The sequence below is a fragment of the Callithrix jacchus genome, chromosome 5, assembly GCF_049354715.1.
Source record: "Callithrix jacchus isolate 240 chromosome 5, calJac240_pri, whole genome shotgun sequence".
In the NCBI taxonomy this organism is placed as follows: Eukaryota; Metazoa; Chordata; class Mammalia; order Primates; family Cebidae; genus Callithrix; species Callithrix jacchus.
The window spans coordinates 8423038-8438069 of NC_133506.1; the positions used below are offsets into that span (position 1 = coordinate 8423038).

A 15032-nucleotide genomic window follows, 5' to 3' on the forward strand; every position below is an offset into this window, starting at 1 on the left:
GCCTCCCAAAGTGCTGGGATTACAGGCTTGAGCCACCGCGCCCGGTCAACTCACTGTTTTTGGACAACTTTGCCGGTCGAGCCAAAGTCAACCTTTTTGCCTGCTTCCACTCACTGCATATGTGACCGTATACGACTGGGCAGAGCAGTGGATGGTGAACCGGGGAAGGACATAGGGGTTGTAAACTGGCTGTCAACAGACACATGTGGCCCACAGTTGTAATCGTTCGGCAGGTGTAGTTAATTTGAAGTGTAGTTCTCTAAGGTGAGACACACTCTTTCCAATTAGTCGCAGGCTTCATCTTCCCTGATGTCTTAAGGCAACTGGCTTCCCTCACATGTTATTAATCTGGTTCTTAAACCCTTATTTGAGGAATATTAAGGATTGAAGATGCCTGAGACCTTGTGAATGCCAAGGGACCCTTGGGGCTGTGTGACCCTCCGTGGCAGCTAAGGCTGTTCAGGCTAGAGAGAAGAAAATGGAGTGGAAAAATACTGTCTCTCAGATGCCCTCCCCTTCTCATTCCTCCCTTCCTCCTCCCCACCCCCCTCCAAACATAAGGTCTAGAGGCAATAGTGAGTGGCCAAAGTCCCTTTAATATCCCTGAATTGCGTTACAATTAATACTGCTGGAGGTGGGGAAGGAATGGGGTTTGGGGGTGAGTTGGGAGGAGGGAGGAGGAGCGCCAAGCGCTCATACAAAATATGGCCAAAAGTCTTAGCATGCATGGAAAATTATTGCTGTCAGAGTTCCTATTTACAGGGTCAACACCCTCCATAATTGCTTCTGCGACCCCTCTCCCTCCCACCATCCCTGCAGCCTCCCTTCACGCTGGGCCTAGGGCTGAGCAAAGGTCCATTCACCCCTCTGAAGCCTTAGGGACGTGCCCCTGCTGCAGGGGTGCCTCCGGTCTCCCCCCTCTTTTGTGGCTAAGAGGAGGGGAGAGGAGGATCCGAGAGTCCAGGACTCCTGCCCCCAAGCTGGGCGCGGAGCGATGGGGCAGAGGCGTGTGCTTAAAGCAGAGGGGGCCAGGGCCCGTGCGCATGGAAGTGTGTGCTTCGGTCCTCGCCCGCCCGGGCATGCAAAAGCACAGCGGAGGAGGTAGTGGCGGCCAACGGGCGGGTGGCTGGCAGCCCGGCCCCTCTGTCCGGGAGAGTTGCATAGACTTGGCCGGGAGAGAGCGACCCTCCCGGGGAGCTGGCCAGAGGCCCCAGCGGGTCCGGGGCTCAGTCGGTCCCTGGAACGTGGGGTCCCTCGAGAAGAGGAATAAATAGGAAACAAATCGGGGAGGCTCCTCTCTCCGGCCGCCTGGAGTAGCAGGGGAAGGTTCAGGAAGGCGGGGACCTGCCCCACGCCTGGACCTCCTGATGCTCCCTCACCCACCCCCCCCCCCGGCTGAGGGTCAGCAGGCTGCATCCCCCATTCTCGAGTGCCTTCCTTAGCGAGTGCAGGCTCTGATGAGGGTGGGTTTCTCCCAAGACGCGGGGGTGTGTGTGGTGGGGGCAGCCCTGTGGCCTGTGCTGTCCCTCTCCTTGTCTGGCTTCCTGACCTCCCAGTCCAGCTGGGGAAGCCAGACTGTCCCTGGGTGAGGCCAAGAGATTAAATAGAATAATAAATAGATAAATAAATAAATACACAAATAAATAACTGGAAGGACCCAGCTGGACAGAGGGAAGGGCATTGGTGAGGTGCTCCGGACCTCCTCACAACAAGTGAGGAAGGGGTCCTGTGGCCCTGGGGATAGGGGAAAGTGCTCAGAGAATCTGGGGGAAGGGCAGCTCCAGACTGGAAGCCCAGGTTGTGCAGTAGTGAGAGAGGGGTTACACTAGGGGGCAGGACCCTGAAGTGCCCCTCAAGTCCCCTCCACCTTAGGTAAACTCAGAGGGGTGAGAACTGCTAGAGGGGTGAGGGGATCTGGGGCTGGGAGTGGATGATGAGACCCCCATGGACTGAGGAGAGTGGGAAATGTCTGTGGGAGTGGTGGTGGTGGTGTGTGTGTGTGAAAGGCCGGACTTAAGGCCTGGGCATGGACGGGTCAGGGACAGACTTCAAGAAGGGTGAAGATTAGATTCCCAGATGGACACACTCTGGGAGACTCAGCAGAGCTCCAGGTTGGACTGTGGTCTCAGGGCGGCAGGGCCTGAGTCCAGGTATGGATGGGGAAACTGAGGCAGGTATGGGCGTCAAGGATATAGGTTTGCGGCTTTCACGGGGGGCTCCAATAGAGGAATGGTCAGAGAGATTCAGCTGAGAAGAAAGATCTAGAAGTTAGAAGAGCAGCGCGGGGTCTGGGCGGGAGAAATTTCCGGCTCTGGGGCGTGGGAGAGGTGCGGACCTGGTGCCTGAGTTGGGAGCCTTGAAGGCGCGGACAGGGGGTAAAGGTCCGAGGGGTGGCCGGAAAGGAAGTGGGTCAGGGGGTCTGGGGAAGACGGTGCTGGAAGTGAGTCGTGGGTTTGGGGGCTAGAGAGAAAAGTTCCGGGCCGGGGGTCCCCACAAGAGGGGCATGGGCAGAGAAACGTAGCCAGGGATGGGCGAGGGCGCTGCAGGCGCAGGTCGGGGTCCCGGGGCCCGTGGAGAGCGAGTTCCGGGCGCGGGCGCGGCTGAAGGCTCAGCTGGCCGGGCCGGCAGCGGCCGGTGGCGGCGGCTCGGCCCCCTTGACGCAGGCTGCCTCGCAGTGCTTGTGGAGGTAGGACTTGAGCGCGAAGCTCTTGTCGCACTGGCGGCAGCGGTAGTGCTTGAAGGCCGAGTGCGTCTGCATGTGCGCGCGCAGGTTGGAGCGGTCGGCGAAGGCCTTGCCGCAGTGCGCGCAGCCGAACGGCTTCTCGCCGGTGTGCGAGCGCATGTGGCCCTGCAGCAGCCAGGGCCGCGAGAAGGCCTTGCCGCACACGCCGCACTTGTGGCGCAGGTTGTGCGTGAGCACGTGCATGGCCAGCGCGGGCATGGACACGTAGGCCTTGCCGCACGTCGGGCACTTGCGCGCCAGCTGGCTGTCCAGGCTGCGGTGCGTCTGCTTGTGGCGGCTCAGGTTCGACGACGTGGCGTAGGTCTTGCCGCACTCGGCGCACGCGTGCCGGTGCCCGCCGCCCGCCGACGCCCCTGCGCGCCCCGCGCGTCCCCCGGTGCTCCCCGTGTCCCCCGCGCCCCCCGCGTCCCCGCCGCCCCCGCCCCGCCGCCGCCGCGAGCGCCCGTCCGAGATGAAGAAGGCATCCATGGAGTAGCTGTCGGTCACGGCCGCCTCCCCTCGGAAGTAGCGCGCCGACAGGCTCGACTGAGGGCTCTCGGGGTCGCTGTACTCCTCCGGCGCCGCCGGCGGGTACGCGGGCTCGGCCGGGGCCAGCTCCAGGCCCGGCTTCTGGTCCGCATCGTAGCTGCTCGGGGGCAGGCAGTGCGGAGCGTACCCTGGAGGGGGGCGGGAAGTGGAGAAGGCGGTGAGAGAAGGCGCCGAAGAAGGCTTCCCGCTTTGAGCAGATCACCCCTTTTGCCCCCTGCTCGATGCCCCTGTGGCAGCTCCGACAGTGGTGGTCCCCGACCCGCACCTCAGCTCTTCGTGTCCGTGTCCGTGTCGTGGGGAGTCCCCAATGAGGATTCACCTCCCTCTCCTCCTCCCGCTTAGCTGGAGTTGGACCAGGAATCCTGTCTGCCAAAGGTTTGAGTGATTGGTGGGTGGGCAGGCTGGGGAGGGTTTGTGTCAGGCAGCCTGGGTTCCAATCCTCCCTCCATGGACTGCAATGCGAATAGCCGCCACCCCATCCCACAGAGCATGGGGCTGGCGCGGTTCTAGAAACCGTGCCTTCACTGTCAAGTGCTCACAACCATGGAATGATGGTCTTATTATAATACCCACTCTGCAGGTGGAGAAACCGAGGCACAGAGATGCAGCAGTCCAACCTTACAGTCAGTAAGTGGGGCCCAGATTCAAATCTTGCCCTTGTGACCCTGAAGCCCATGCTCTCTCTATTCCAACAACATTCTGCCTCTGCAGTCCTGTAACTTCTCTGGATCTCAGTTTTCTCATCTGCAAATGGAACTTGTGATTGGACACCTCCTTCCAGGGTCGTTGGAAGGACTGAGTAAAGTGACGATATTAAACGTGTATTAAGCTCTTACTGTTTGCCAGACTCTGCCTCAGTGCTTTACACATGTTAACTCATTTAATTGTCACAGACCCAAGGAAGTCGGCACGATTGTAATCCCCATTTTTTTTTTATGTGTAAGAAAATTAACAGAGGGGGAGCACACAGTAATTGCTGTATAAATGTTAGCTATTATAATGATGCTTTCTACTTGGTTGGAGATTGTCTCCTCCCCCACCACACTGCGAGCTCCCCAGGGTTGGATTGTGTGCCCAGCACATGCCTGGCTCAAAGTAGGTGTGTGACGAATAGATGTTGCACGAAGGAATCACAATCCAGTTAGACTCACCTGCCAGGGTTGCTGGAGCATTTAAGAAGGGTCAAGTGTGTGGCATGTAATAGGTGCTACAGAAAGGGGACTTCCTCGTACCTGCTCCCAAGCTTGCTTTGCTTTATGCTCGTCTAGAAGTCGTGGGGAGTCCCCGGTGAGAATTCCCCTCCCCCTCCTCCTTCCACTTAGCTGGAGTTGGACCAGGAATCTTGTCTGCCAAAGGTTTGAGTGATTGGTGGGTGGGCAGGCTGGGGTCTCCCAGGGGATTCCATAGGGTATTCTCATGGGCTGGGGCCATTCTGATTTGCCTCTGCCTCCCACGACCTAGGCTGGTCCTAGCACCTTCCCTGGGGACCCGGGAGGCGGGGCTCCCAGGAGAGTTTCTGGCAGCCAAACTTTTCATCATAGCACTTGATGGGCAAGTGATTCCATTGTTCTGTGATTCTACAGAACAGTGAAGGTTAGGTTCCTTTTGGAGGTTTCACAGCTGGGGAGTGGGAATTGACCTTCTCCTGGTGACCCGAGACCTGTAACCTCTCCTCCTTCCCTCCTCCCTGTAGCCTCCTTTGCTGAAGTGAGCAGTTGGAAGAGGGTTTTGTGAGGTGGAAACAGGATTCCAAGATGTTCAGACTTTTAGCTGAGTACTCTGGTCAGCTTCCCTTCCCTAAACGGCCTGGCTGATTCCACCTTCAGGCCTTTGCCTCCCATCTGGCATTTGGAATGGCCACAGGGTGAGGTCTGTGCAGCCCTGAAGGCAAAGGTGTGCCCTTATCTTCACCTCTGTCCCTTCAGCAGCTAGCACAGGGCCCTCTGCAGACAGAAGTGATTGGGGATTGTGGAAGTGGATGACTCAGTAGGGAGGGGCTCTGTGGTCAGATGCAAAGAGGGACAGTGATAGTGGCAATTTTTTCATCTGGGGAGAGGAGATGCCTCGTCCTACGTCTCCTGTTCAATCTGCCTCTGGTCTGGCAGTTCCCCTGCTTCCCAGTCCAGGAACCAGGCCCCATACTCAAGTCCCAACGTTCAGGAAGTATGATTTCAGACTGAGTTAAATACCTGTCAGGCACTCCCAGACCCCCCTCCTTCTTCTTCTGTATTTCCTCACGTTGTAATTCCTGGTGATGATAATAATAGCTAATATTCATTGAGCAGGTGTGTGCCAGGTACCGTGCTAAGTGCTTTGCTTCCATCATCTCACTGAATCATCACACAACTACTCTTATCACAGATTAGGAAACAGGGACAGCGTGGCAATGGCACTTGCTCCAGGGATGGAGCAGGGATTGGAATCCACTGCACTGCCCCCCTGGTTTCCCACATACTGGGAGGTCCTCGAGGAAGGGGCTGTGGCTGAGTTGTTCACCTCCTATCCCCAGGACCCTAGCTAGTGGGCACTTAATCAGTATTTGTGGAATGAGTGATGATGATTTGCAAGTCCAGCCTCACTCCTCAGCCCAGCAGGATCTACTGTAGACAGTCCTGTCCACCTGGTCTCAGGACAGGTCTGCACCTCATGTGGCTGGGGCCAGGGAAGGGGAAGGGTGATTTGGTTCCCCAACACAGAGGCCAGCTGCGTGCCTTTGAGCAGGTCGTGCCTCGGGTCCTTTTTTAAAATGGGATTTATTTGGAGGGGCACCTGTTCATGTGACCAGTGTCTTGTATGTTCTATTATTGAAGAAGGATGACATATTGGATAAGAGCACAGCTTTGGTGCCAGACAGCCTGGATTGTTTTGGCTCTACCATTCCCAGCAGTGTGACCTTGGACAAATGATTTGGCCTCTCTGTGCCTCTACCATTTCAGTAAGGAGTTTGCCAGTAAACAAACAATATATAAACAAATAATAACCAACACTCCCAGAGCGCTCTTGCGTCAGGCACTGTTCCAAGGGCCTTCCACACGTGAATGCATTCTACCCTCATGACTCTCAAGGTGCCACCATTTTACAGAAGAGGAAACCAAGGCACCAGGAAGTGAAGCAACAAGCTTAGGATTGTGCAGGTAAGAAGGTGGAGCCAGGATTCCAGCCTAGTGGCTGGCACGTTTTAAATCCACCGCACATGTTGGCTGTTATTATGAATAACAATAACAGTATCCCTAGATGTGTTTCTGTGCTGCAGCTTTCTTGGCGTCTGCCCTAACGCATCTTGCTGCTCCTCTCTGGGCCTCTGTTTCCTCACCCAGGATGTATAATTTCGAATTCATGTTCTGATGGGAAAATTTCTGGTGCATAGTAGGAGCTCAATCAGTGAACCAGAGCGTTCTCAATGAGGGTCTCTACTCATGGCGCCCTCTGCTGGCTGCCGTCAGGACTGTTGACCTTACTCCTGTTGCAAGGGGCTCTTTATACAGAAATAGGGGCGCTTTAAACAAAGGTTGCTCATTTGCCTGGGGAGGGAGGCAGAATTGTCTTCAGGGTAGGAATTGTGAGCGCAGATCAGACACCCAGTCGGTGGAGTCTGGCACGTGTTGAGAGCATTCTATGAGAGTTTGTGTGGTCATGTTAGGAGGAAGTGGTTCTAACTTGCTTTGTGACTGTGGCCAGGTTGCTTAACCTTTCTGGGCTGAATCTATACATGAGAAAGATTGACTGGAATGGTCTAAAGACCCTTTCTGCATCATGGCTGAATCAGTCCCTCCATGATGCTCTTTGGTCCCTCCACTCCCCGCTTCTCCAACTCCACCCTGTTCTCCTCAGATTCACAGACCTCTCCCTGTGCAAACTTGAGGAGTTACTTAACCTCTTTTTGCCACACTTGTATAAGGGATTTCATAATAAGGTTGAATAAATGAATGATGTAAAGTGCTTAGTACAGTGCCTGACATAATAGCTGCCCTCTTGAGCTGTTACTGTTATTGTCATTGGTGGTATTCCTACGTTTCCTGGTGATATCCTTCTAATCTGCCAGAGGGTAGGAGAAACACTTGCATGTCTTAGGCTGCTGTGTGACCTTGGGCAAACCACCTCACCTCTCTGAGTCTCAACCCTGGAGGCTCCTCTAGGACACTGAGCCATACTTTAACCTAATGTATGGAACCCCGACAGGTACCTTCCTCTGCCATAAGGGTGACTATAGAAGGCTGAGGTGCCTATCCTGCAACTGACAGGATGGGACAACACTCTTGCTTGGGTTCCCACAGAGATAGGGACGAGCTGGGATTCAGGGAAAAGAGAATCTCAGATGAAATCGCTCATGCTGGCCCACCCGTGAATTCAGACCCCAGCTGTGTGACCTTGGGTAACTTGCACAACTTCTCTAGGCTCAAATCCTCCATTTGAGGGATGGGGACCAGAGCCACCCTGTCATGTAGGGATATGAGGAGGGCCCAGAAATACTTTGGAGATGTGTACATGTCACCTGGGAATCACTTTGCTTTTCCCTGCCCAAGAGCCTTGATATTTTAGACTGAAGGTCCAGAATCTTTTTTTTTTTTTTTTTTTTTAAATCGGTACTCAAAGGAGTGGTAAAAAAGGAAATTTATGAGAATTAAGGCGCTGGGCCCTCTGCAAACGCTGTCTCATTTAACTGCCTGACCTCTGGAGTGACGGACGGTGACCTGTAACAAATACTGCGACTGTTACTGCTGGTGCTTCCAACTGACACCAGCCTCCCTGTGAGCTAGACATCGCACTGTGCCCAGAGGCCCAGAGAGGGGAGAGATTTGCCCAAGGTCACTGGAGAGGGTGGAAGGTTTGAAACCCTCCAAGCCCTGTGTTTTTTCTAAAACACCAGAGAGGGCATGGAGACTTGCTGGGGAAGGGATCTTGAGTTGGTGGGGGAAGGTGTTACCTCAAACACACCACCTTGTTGGTCTGTGTCCTGTGGGATAGTGGGGTGGTGGGTTCATGGAGAAGCTGTTGTGAAAATGGCTCAGCCCCTTGGAAATATTTGCAAATCATACTTAATAGAAGTAATGCCTATCACTCATTGAGCACTTACTTGGTGGAAGGCACCCTGCTAAATGCTTTGTGCACATTAGCTCATGTCTAAGGTCACTTCCCTCCATGCCCTTGTTCTGCAGAAGCTGAAGCCCAGACAGGGGCCTGGGCCCATCTCGGGTCACAAAACAAGTTCTCACCAGAGCTAGGCTGCCCTCCTTTTCTTTTCTTTTTTTTTTTCAGTCCATGACTCCTTTCCCCAGTCTCTCCCAGACTCCCAAGGTACCAAACTTTCTCCAGGGAATTTCTAGCCTCAGCCTCACCTCCCTGTCCCAAGATGGGCAGAAAAAGGCAGAGGCCTGGTGGTGGGCCAGCTTCCCAGGCGGCCCACTTTCCTGAGGAGGGCTGGGCCCGCTGGGTGGTGGGGGCTGGAGGGGCTGCTGCATGGGTATATTTAGAGCTGCTTCTTGCTGTGCCAGGGCCTCGGGCCTCGAGAATCAGCTCTAGCCAGCTGAGCAGAAAGCCAGGTCTGTCAGCAGCAAAGCGGGATAAAAATAGTTTCTCCTGTCTGCTCACAGAGCTGGGCAAAGGGGCTGGGTACCTCCCCCTCCCCTTATTATAGCATCTTTGTTAGCGGTTCCCTGGGCACTGGACCAGAAATGACACCCACCTCCTCCAAAGACCTGGCAACTGGTACATCTGCCCACGGGGAGGAGGTCCCTGAGTCCAAATGAGCAGGGGACAGAGTGAGGTCTGGCCCAACATGACCAACACTGCAGGGCTTGGGGCTGATGCCCACTGACCCAGGCCCAAGGAGCTTCGAGAGAATTCCAAAGCTCTTTTCTACCACCCCCACCTCTTGGAATTCCCTGTATTCTGGTCTTTCCTGACTGTGACCCAATTCCTGTGGCCTACAGGGACGTCCAGAGCTCTGCAGGAATCAATGGGAAAGGTTTTTCAGGGGGTGTAGAGGTGAGAGTGAGTGGCTCAGGGTCTTCAGCTGCCCAGCCTGTTTGGCGGAGCTGCCTCCTGCTCCCTCGGGGGGATCTCCAGTGGGCCCTTTCTGCGCCTCCTTCCGGAGACAGGGGGTGTTGCGCAATGCTCCACCTCCTCTCCTGGCCTGCTTTCCGCTCTGCCCCTTCCCTCTCTAGAAGGGGGCACTCAGAGGGCCCATTCCAAATCCCTCCCTCCCCAAAGACTGGCAGTGGATGCTTCCTTCCAGGAGAGTTCACAGCTGGGAAGGAGACAAAGAGGCCTGAGGGACCCCATGTCAGCAGAGGGCCTCGAGGCTGTGGGGGCCCCTAGGACCTGTGGATGGAGCACCCACCAGGGAGGTGTGACAGGGCACACCATTTATGCTCTTGTGACTTTGGGAAGTCACGGGCCCTTCATGACCTCAGTTTTGCCTCTGTAGGTTACAGTGAATCCTCTCTGTCCTCCCTGCCCTTTGCCCACTATAGATTTGTGTGGCCAGAGAGTGCCTTTGGGATGCGTAGATCGCTGCACTGACATAAGAGACTTGGTGTACTCTCCGGCCCTCCTTCAGCAATCAAAGACTGAGACTATCTAAAGCATGGAAACCCTCACGTCCCTCTCATAACCCTACCCCCAGGTTTTAGAGGAAATCAGAGGTTCCAAGATGCCATATCTCACATGGGGCCTGTCATTCTACACTTCCACAGAGCCCTGTTAATTCATAGGAAAACTAGATTTATGGATCCCTAGCAGGTCAAAGTGGAAAGAGGTCATATTCAACTGTTTGATATTATGAAGGGGAAACAGAGGCTGGGAGGAAAGGGGAGACTAGGTCAAGGCCACACGGAAGGCTAATAGTGAGTCTAAGACTTGAACTCAGCCCAGCCTTGAAGAATGGATCTGGACATGATCTAAACTGGAAATTGGGCCTGAGTCTTGATTCTGGACCCAGCACTTTGCCCTGGACCTGTTCACAGGTATTGAAATTTGAACTCGGACATGCAGTTGTCCTGGTTAGCAGACCTGGACCTATAACCTCAGACAATGACCTTGGACCTGGTCCTATACCTGAAGTTTGACCTAGGCATTGGACTTGGACCTCAGCGCTGTACCTGGATGCTGGACTGGATGTTGGACCTTGACCTAGGCTTTGAACCTGGGCCTCTGACATGTCTTTAACCCAGACCTTGTACCTGGACCAAGGTCAAGATACCAGGGGAAGGGGTGGTTATAGAAGACTCAAATGGGCCTGCTGTGTGTCCATGGGCACCTCCACAGCCTTCTCTGTGCTCACTCTTCCAAAAGATTGGGGAAGCCCTTTTGCACCTCTGCTCCCCAGAGGAACTTTCTGAGGTGTGGAATGGAAGTGTGGGAGCTGGGGACATTGGGCTGGGCTTCTGGGCCTGGCCTGGAGCGACTATCTGGCGCCATCAGAGGGAGTGAGAGGAAGTGGGTGCTGGTTTAATGTGGTCAACTAGATAAGCCCATAGAAGTAGGAGGGTTTCCTCAGCCTGCTGGAGGAGGCTTAATGTAGCTGCAGAGGGCAGACAACTGTGTTATTGGATTGGCATTGATCCCTCATCTGCCTGGCTTGGATGTACTCTGAGAGGGCATGAGGGCAGGATGGGGCGGAGATGCAGAGGAAGGGGGGCCTGGCTCCCAGCTGGGGTTCAGAGTTAAGGTGGAGGGAAGCAGACACTCCAGAAGATATTCTTGGCAGGGGCCCATGGAGACCACTGACATGCATATGGGTGGCTGCCTTCTCTGGGGTGGCTGAGAGTCCCAGCATCCCTCAGGATGAAGGCCTGGTCTGTGGGGAGGGCCTGGTGGAGTTGGAGGGTGAGGTTAGCAGAGGGTTAGAACAATGTGAGTTGGCATCTCCCAGAACGACTGAGTCTGCTCAGAATCACCCAGGGGAGAAGAGGGGAAGGGAAGGCAGTGGAGGAGCAAGAGAGGCATCTTATTGGAGGGAACAATGAAATTAGATCTGTTCCCATTAGTCAGGGAGCTCTGCAGAGAGACCTGGTGCTTTCCTCATTTTGGGGGCTCCGCTTCCCTAATTAGGGGTTCTGTGGCTTAGGGGGACCCTGGATCACAGACACACTTGCTGCACCCTCTGCTCTGCCCAGTGGTGGAGGCTGAAAGGGTGTAGGAAGGCAAAGAAGAGCTTTGCTTGTGTGTGTGTGTGTGTGTGTGTGTGTGTGTGTGTGTGTTTGTGTGGGAGGAGGAGGAGTCCTCCAGGAGTTCTCCAGCATTCTCAGGCATTCCCAGAGCTGGGGTACACCTCTTTAATTTGGGGTTCTGCGTCTTTATCAGCTAGGAGCTTGTGGTTTCTCTGACCTCCACATTCACAGGCTCGCCCGGCCCCTGCTCCCCCCACCCAGGTTTCCCTTCCACCAGCCTCATCCTGACCCTGCAGCCTGAGCTGTAGGAATGGCTTGTAAGAAGATCTTTCTAATAACTGGAACTATCTCCAGCCCCAGGCCTCCCCCTCCCTCCCTCCCTCCCTCCCTTTCTTCTCCTCCCTCCCTCTCCTCATCTTCCCCCCTCCTCTCTTTCTCCTTGTTTACCCCGCACACTTACACACGCTGAGAGAGAAAAACGTCGGCTCAGCAATTTTTCACACTTCCCTCAAATGCTCAGCAAGGTTATTTCCGGCAGAGCGGAGACAACGGGCCACCAGGAGCCGGCGGGCTCTCAGCAGACCCCTGGCACTCTCCACCCACCCAGGGAATAAGGGATCCCTCACTGCCCAGTCTGGCCACACCCCAGGGAGGAGAGAGGCCCCTGAAAACAGGACAAGGCAGACTTTGTATTTCCCAGTTATAGCTAGGCTTGGTCTCTGGCACTGACCATCCACTGCAGACACTGCCAAGGTGGCCAGGCCAGGGTGCCTGTCCTCACCATGGGGTAGCCTACAGAGACCAAAGCCAAGAAAAATGCCTGATCCGAGAAATGCTGCCACCCTCAGCCAGGTGGTGTATGTTCAGCGGAGCCCTAAGGAAACCCTGACAATGGCCTCTCAGCATCCTGTTAGACCCCTGCACAGGCATCTCCAGTGCCCCACACTCCATACTTGACCTTCAGAAGCTGAGGTTGTCAAAGTTGGAAGGATGCTTAGTTTATGCCATCAAAACTCTTTCACTACTGGGTACGGTGAGGACCAGAGAAGGGAAGGCACTTGCCCAAGGTCACAAAGCAAGTGAGAGATGTAGAGCCCAGGCCTCCAAGTTTCAGGTGAGGCTTCTGGCTATCAGGACAGCCTCAGGATTCTTGAGAGGTCAGGGAGTTGGTCTGGAGCCCCATGGGGAAAGGGACAAAGACAGGTGATTCTAGGGTGTTAAACCCGGTGGAACCTCCACAGAAACACCCTGCTGGTGGCTCTGCACCCGCCCTGCTTCCCACTATTCACTCAGGGGCTCCTTTCAAAGCTTTTTTGGACTGAATTCAAGGCAAGGCATTGTCTTGCCTCCCTCCTGAGGAACAGCCTGCAGTTTTGGCTGTGCATGGGAAATTCTCTGGGCTTCTCTGGGTTTCCTCAGCTGGCCTGGGGACAGGTCCAACGGGGCTTCAGGGGGTGGAATCTCAGAGCTTTGTGTCAGTCCCTTAAGGGACCCATATCCCAAGCTTGCAGATATTTCAGTTTCTACCAGCTTTGAGCACACAATCCCCAGCTTTGGCATGGCCCCAGGTCCACCCTCTGTCCTGCCAGCCCTCAGCCCAGCTCGGCCATGACCCTGGGCTTCTGTCCTCCTCCTCAAGAAGCCCTGAGGTCAAGAAAAGAGGACAGTAGAATAAGGGACATGTGGGCAGAGGAGAAGGGTTTTCTGTTAAGGATCTGGGGGAAGCCAGAGGATGAGGGGCTGTAGCTGTATCCCTGATTACTCTATAACTTCTTTGACCTTGATGAGGTCACAAAGCCCTTTGCCCAGCACTCTCTACCTGGTGTGGCAGAGTGATGGAATGTGGGTGAAGTGCTTGGAAATCCCAGAGGTGGAAGCCCCCACCCTCCCAGGCTCCTGTGTTTGCCATCTCAGTTCCCCCCTCATTCTCAGCGCTTTCTTTCCTCCTCTCTCTCTCTCCCCACCCCCCATCTCTCTCCCTCTCTCTCTCTCTCTCTCTCTGTCTCTCTCACACACACACATACACACACACACACACACACACACACACACACACACTAAAGCTGCCACATGTGATGTCAGATCTCTCACTACCAAAGGGACACCTCCTCTCCAGACACCTGCCCTGGTGGGGGCCATAAGGGGAGAACCCTTTTGTGATCCCCTTGGTGGAGGATGAGATCCACAGAAGCAGTCTCCACTTCTCCCTGCCCTCCAGAGATCACCCCCTTCTGCACCTGAATGACCTCTCTTGTCCCCCAAACCCTTGTTCCTGCAGGAACTTGTTCTGAGAAGAGATGGTGTGTGTGTGTGTGTGTGTGTGTGTGTGTAGCAGGGAGGGGGCTTAAAAGGAGCAGCAGGGTTGGCTCTGGAGGGGGCTGAGACGCTGGGGAGGGGAGGGAGTGCAATCCCGGGGACCAGGAGCTACTTTGGGGGAACCCCTCCCAGAAATCCCCTTTTTCTTGCAGTCCCCAGGACAGGCCCAGCCTTTGGCAGGCATGTGGCTGAGGGTAACAAAAGAGTTATTGAGAGAGGGGGTCTGAGAGCACTTGTGTGGCATCAGCGGGGGAGCAGGTTTGAAGGGAGGGAGGGCGCCCCCAGCCACCCCCAGGGAGCCAACCCTGTCTCTCCAGGGACTGAACATCCAGGGCTCTTTACCTTCCCCCTACCCAGGCAGCCAGCTTGTCTTCCTCAACTGGAGAAAGGGGACCCTCAAACTGCCTGGTGCCTTAGTCTCCAGCACGGGTCCCTCATGAACTGCCCTCTCTCTGTGTTCTCTGGCCACCCCCTCACTCTAGCCCTATTTGAGGGCCACAACTTTCAAAGTCCCGGCTGGCGCGTGGCTGCGGGATGGGCCGACCCCGCGACTTTCCCTTTGTACGACCTAGCCCCTGCCCCGCCCGCACGGCCCTTGGAAAGCCCGGGAGGCGCACAAGGCCAGAGAGATCTCCTCCTGGGGTTTCCTGTCTCGCGCCCCTCCTCGTGGCCCAAGTTGGGGAGGGCCCCAGCTCCCCTCCCCTCTCCTCCCAACACCCCGCAGCCCCCCGGTCCCACTCACCGTTGTCCCCGGGAGGCCCCCGGGAGCCAGGCAGCACGTAGGCTGTCTCCAAGGGGTGGTAGGTGGGGGCCGGCACCCCGCTGCACTGGAAGCCGTCCCCTTTGATCTTCTTTACCAGGAAGGAGCGCGGCATGGTGCGACTGGCGGGGGGCTCGGCGGGGGCACTTGCGTGGGGCTCCGGTGGGGGGAGGCGGCCAGCCGGGCGCGATTGGCTGTCCGCGCGGGTTTTCAGCACTGGACAGCTCCCAGCGGGCGGGCGGGCGGGCGGCCGTTTGGAGCCGGCCCGGGTGGCGGCGGCCCCGGATCGGGCTCGGGCTCGGGCTCGGGCTCCCGCTCGGGCTTGGCGGCGGCGGCGCGCAGACAGGGGATCGCTGGAGCTGTGCTCAGCACTCCGGCTGCCGGCTTTATATGGGACGCAGGCTGGAGGAGATCAGGTGGTCCCCTAGCAATGGAACTGTTCAGCGCTCTAATCCATCAAATGTCCCCCAGGACAATCGCTCCGCACACGTTCCCCTGAACCGGCGGCGGTGGGGGCAGGCCAGGCGCAGGGAGCAGCGAGCAGGCAGGAGGGGAGAAAGTGAGGGCGAGAAAG

The 15032-nt window shown here is 55.9% G+C and overlaps 1 protein-coding gene across 1 annotated transcript; it reads right to left on the minus strand.

Annotated features, from left to right (window-relative positions):
• Positions 1-576: 576 nt before the first annotated feature.
• Positions 577-14707, minus strand: SCRT2 (scratch family transcriptional repressor 2). Its single transcript, XM_002747426.6, has 2 exons — positions 14441-14707; positions 577-3399 (listed from the first exon to the last, which is right to left on the minus strand). Exons 1-2 carry the CDS (start codon positions 14571-14573, stop codon positions 2609-2611), a joined length of 924 nt encoding a protein of 307 aa, XP_002747472.4. The 5' UTR covers positions 14574-14707; the 3' UTR covers positions 577-2608.
• Between the last annotated feature and the right edge of the window lie 325 nt (positions 14708-15032).

Bases quoted from the DNA above. Each gene is read 5' to 3' on its own strand.
- SCRT2 (XM_002747426.6), bottom strand. From the start codon at position 14,573: ATGCCGCGCTCCTTCCTGGTAAAGAAGATCAAAGGGGACGGCTTCCAG. The intron at 3,400-14,440 runs GTGAGTGGGACC...GCCCCCCTCCAG, and splicing joins GGGGCCTCCCGGGGACAACG to GGTACGCTCCGCACTGCCTG.